This window comes from Oryzias melastigma, unplaced genomic scaffold (assembly GCF_002922805.2).
Source record: "Oryzias melastigma strain HK-1 unplaced genomic scaffold, ASM292280v2 sc00262, whole genome shotgun sequence".
NCBI classification, from domain to species: Eukaryota; Metazoa; Chordata; class Actinopteri; order Beloniformes; family Adrianichthyidae; genus Oryzias; species Oryzias melastigma.
The window spans coordinates 43,582-48,266 of NW_023416896.1; the positions used below are offsets into that span (position 1 = coordinate 43,582).

At 41.8% G+C, this 4,685-nt stretch overlaps 1 protein-coding gene across 1 annotated transcript in view; it reads left to right on the top strand.

Annotated features, from left to right (window-relative positions):
- The first annotated feature begins 2,369 nt into the window (after positions 1-2,369).
- cavin2b (caveolae associated protein 2b) overlaps positions 2,370-4,685 on the top strand; it is a 6,524-nt gene continuing 4,208 nt past the window's right edge. The window contains exons 1-3 of the mRNA XM_024265494.2: positions 2,370-3,522; positions 4,323-4,463; positions 4,539-4,640. Coding sequence (XP_024121262.1) covers positions 3,310-3,522; positions 4,323-4,463; positions 4,539-4,640 — 456 coding nt within the window. The 5' untranslated portion in view covers positions 2,370-3,309. The remainder of the gene's footprint in view (positions 3,523-4,322; positions 4,464-4,538; positions 4,641-4,685) is intronic.

The following is a 4,685-nucleotide window of genomic DNA, read 5'->3' on the forward strand; positions in this document are numbered from 1 at the left end:
TCACGAGCGGGTCTCCAACCACCGAGCTGCTAGCTAAAACCGGCCAGCGCTAGGACCTGGAGAGCTCCTGCACCCTAACCCGGCTCCGGTTCGCGTCCAGTACCACGTCTGGTGGTACGGGCTCGTGTCCCAAGAGCTGCGGACGTTCCGGACAGCAAGCTCACCGGGGGACGTTTTAAATGTTCTGGAGGTTTAAGTGTGATCCAACCCCAGCATAGCGGTCTGTCTGCCGGCATATTCATGGCGTGAGCTCCGCTGGACACGTCGCTGCATCGAGCTGCAGCCAGAGAACGCGGCGGCAGTAACAGACTGTCAAACTATCCACAGAGTATCCCGCTTTTCTCAGTCTTTAATGTTTTAAAAAACAAAAGTTCATTGGAAATGATAAATCTCTATTTCATTTATTACTGTAGTTCAGCAGAGGAGGAAAAGATTTGGTCCTGACAAAAAATGAACATGAAAGTGTTATGGAAATTTTATTTTTGATGTTTTTTTAATTTTATTTTACTGAACGTTGATTGAAGTTTTGAATTTAAAATGCCCTTCACTTGCACTTGGGCTTTTGTTAGGCATTTTATGTTACAGCCTTTTATTGTTAAGAAAGTTTATCTCAATACAATGTTACAAAATAAAGTATTTCTGATGGAAACTATTAATTTTGCCATTCTTGTTTTCATAATTAATGTAGAACTACTAAAGTCCACGAACCACACATTTTTTTCCTTAAAAAAAGGCCACATGTAAATTTGCGATTAATCGCGAGTTAACTCTGGACAAAATGCGATTAATCGCGATTAAAAATTTTAATCGCCTGACAGCTCTAATATATATATATATATATATATATATATATATATACATATATATATATTTATCTTTTCTAACAAGTCTCTGTTTTTAAACAAGTTTGTCATTTTGTAACCAGTCACTTCATTTTATGCCTTATCACGATTATTTTATTGTATAAAACGCCCATCAGGGGACAAATGCTGCAAATTAGCTCCTGCTACAATGTCACAGATCAGGAGGCAGCGACCCCGATGCATGGACCAAAACTAAGGTTCAGGTTGACAAAAAGAGACTTTAATAACAAAAAGTCATCTCAACAGAGGGAACACTAAATGAGCTGCAAAATTACAAAAACCAGAGAAGCTCAAGAGCATAGAGGAAAGCATACAAGACAAACCAACACTAAGGGAAGACAGCAGTCAACTTAAATAGGGAGCAGCTTAATCAGGTGAGTGCAGACAGCTGTGTTGCCAGTAGATTACAGGGAGGACCCACAGACTGCCTGCACAGAAAGAAAAGGTGAAGCAAAATCAAACAAAAACCCAGAGCATAACACAGAATGTTTTCACAGATAATGCGGATGCACAAACACACACAAAGAGTTCATTTTTTTTTTTGGACATAGGTTTTAGACCAGGCCTGCATGATGGTGTAGTGTTTAGCACTCAAACCTCAGTAAGAGGGTTCTGGTTCAAATCCCAATTGGGTTCTTTTGGTGGACTTTGCCTGTTCTCCTGGGTCATGTGTGGGTCTTCTCCGGGTTTCTCCAACAGTCCACAAACATATTCAGATTTTCATTGATAAATCTAAATTGTCCTCAAGTGAGACTGTGAGTGTGTGTTTGTGTGTCTCTGTGTGGTCCAATGACAAACTTGTGACCCGTTCAGGGTGAACACTTCCTTCACCCAACAGCCAATCAGATATGCTCCAGCAGCCTCAGAACCCAATAAACGAATAAGTGGGTTCGGAAAATGGATGATTTTACATTACACATTTTAGAAAATGGATAACTAGTAAGTGTGTTATTGTTCACAACCTTACTCACTAAAGACAGAGGATTAAGACCATGCAGGACTGCATTAGCAAGGTCATGGATGGAGTTCCAGTCATCTCAGAGAGAAAAGTTCTGTTTCGCTGAAAAGGCACATAAAAATCCTGTAGTTACTTTCATAAATTCTGTTTTGAGTAAATGCTCTTATTTTGAAGGCTTCCCTCTGCTTCCTGGCTGAGACCAGATCACGAGGCTCTTGGGCTCACACAAATTCAATGAAGTTTCTGTGAAACAGAGTATATGTGGAACCTCTTGACTGCCTCTGGTTGGAGTCCAGAATGAGAAGACAGCTGCAGACCGTTCTACCTAAAGGTAGAAAAACCTGCCCAGAACTAAGAAGAGCCTCAGGTTTAATGCATTCATGTTCTATGATTTAAACACAAACTCTAGAATTTGATTCAAAAGAAAGGGTTCCACTGTCTATTGTCTGTGTTCCTCTAATAATGAAGAAGAACAAATCCACAATTTTTTGTTATAGATGTTTCACTGTTTATAAAAATGACTATAAATGTTCTGAGTTCAGTGGGTTTGAACAGAAGAACATTGTTCCACATTTGAGAATGGAACACAATCCTGGTTCTACAGTTTAGAACAGAACATAATTTTGGTTCCACAGTTTAGATTAGAACATTCTGGTTCCACAGTGTAAAAACAATGGACCCCAGGCCAGACATTCTCATACAAACAGAGGAAGACAGCCGACTCTTTTCCAGATGACTTCACTTGAAAAACATGAGCGAGGAGAACATTTCCACCCTCCCTCCTGACCTGTCACCATGACAACAGACCACACCCCCTCGGGCTGTGGTAAACACAGCTCCAGAGCAAAGCCAGTTAACCCTTTCAGTCCGGAAAAGTTGACCTAATTAATTGTGAAATGTTAATTAACTTTACTGTTCTCCTTCATTTATGTTTTTTAATAACAATGAAATATTTTGCCCGTTCAACATTTGACCACATAGCCCCATCCGTCTTTGTTTTAGAAATGTTTTTGTTAAATCGTCATAGTTTGTTGACAGTTTTCCAGATTTTATCCTCATTCAGTGATGTAGGGACTTTTTGTCTTTGATATTTGAGCAGAAACTGCCCAGATCAGGTTTGTCTTCAGGGTTTTTTTTATTTATTTATTTGTTTTTTGGGTGCTTACCAGTAGATTCCACTGATTTTTATTTATTTATTTTTTTAATCATTTTCTTTTGAAAACAGGAAACAGGGACTGGGGTGGAGTTTCTAAGGGGAAGGTTCCTGTCTTTGTTCTTGAACAATTCCTCTGCAGCTCGTCAGAATGCAGCAGTGAAGTGGTTAAAGGTGTGGACAGCAGGGAAGTTGACTGGAAAGTTTCCTTCACAGCCAACCAATCGGAGAACAGCAAACACACACAGGAACGCTGAAGCAGGCGAGGTTGGCTTTATGGGACTTTGTTTTTGAACAGAAACTAACTGTAGATTTCTAACCGTAGAAGTGTCAATATGGTCACTACTGAAACCCACCAGAGCCAGGACTTGCTGGTTCCCCTCAAGAACCCAGAGGAGCCGGAGCTGGCCTCGCCCTCCTTTCCCTCAACAGAAATGGATCCGGACAAGTTGAGTCAGGGACCCGTCAACGCAATCACAGTCCTCACGCTGCTGGATAAACTAGTCAACATGCTGGACACTGTGCAGGAGAACCAGCACAAGATGGAGGTGAGAGCGACCAAGCACAAGGTTCTGGTGTGGTTCTATTCTCAGACTTAAAGATCTGAACCATCATTTACCAGGACCAGTTTTTAAGGTTGGGCCTGCTTTAGATTGACTTTACCCTGATCTAAAGATAAATAGTTGACGTTTCCTAAAAACAGAAACTGTTTGACCAATCAGAATCCCGTCCAACATGACAGGTTTACAGAGATGTGACAACAGCAGGTATCTACGAGATCACTATTTAGCTGCAGAAAGGTCTGGGTCATCCAGCAGACCTTTGCGAACTCCAAATCCGGAGAATCAAGTACCATCCGGATCTTTGTGAAGAGTTGGCAGAAATACAGATTGGGCAGGTTCATAATGGAGCTCCGGGCACTAAAAGCGATCTGCTGCTCCAAAGATCATTGGGTAACAGTGACTCTGTAATCATCTGGTTCCTGTGGGGTCACGGTCGCAGCATCACTCTGTTTTCTAATATCAGAACCAAATATCTTCACAACATTGCCTTTTTTTCCAACATCACAAGCTTAGGATTGTTTTTTAACTAGAAAAAATGTAATCTGCCCAGAACATTTCCTGGGGGTGGGGGTGGTGATGGGTTGGGTTCCTCACCTGACAAATATACATTAATTCATGTTAGAGCCTGGGACTGCTGTAAGAAAGGGAGTAAAATGATCAACAGTGTGTCCTTACATGGAACCTCAAAGCATCACAGACCACACTGACCAATGACTACAGTATGTTTTCACACTAAGAACCTGAACATGCAAGTAAAGTTGACGTACTTTGGCAATGTTCCTCAGACGCATCAGGTGGAGATGGAAGATGTGGTTAGAGGGATCCAGGTGGATATCACCAAACTCTCTAAGAACCACAGTCACACCTCCAACACAGTCAGCAAACTGCTGGACAAGAGCCGCAAGTTATCTGTGACCATGAAAGAGGTCAGTAAATGCAGCATCTCTGAAGGTTAGCGCCAGTCTGTCTTCCGACACAGCATCTTTCTCTTGTCCTCAAAGGTCCGGGAAAAAATGGAGCGTCAGGCTGTCCAGGTGAAGAAGCTGGAGGCAAACCACGCCCACCTTATCAGCAGAAACAACTTCAAAGTCCTGATCTTTCAGGTGGGTAGAAAAGCCTATTGCAGTAATGTGTGTGTGTGTGTGTGT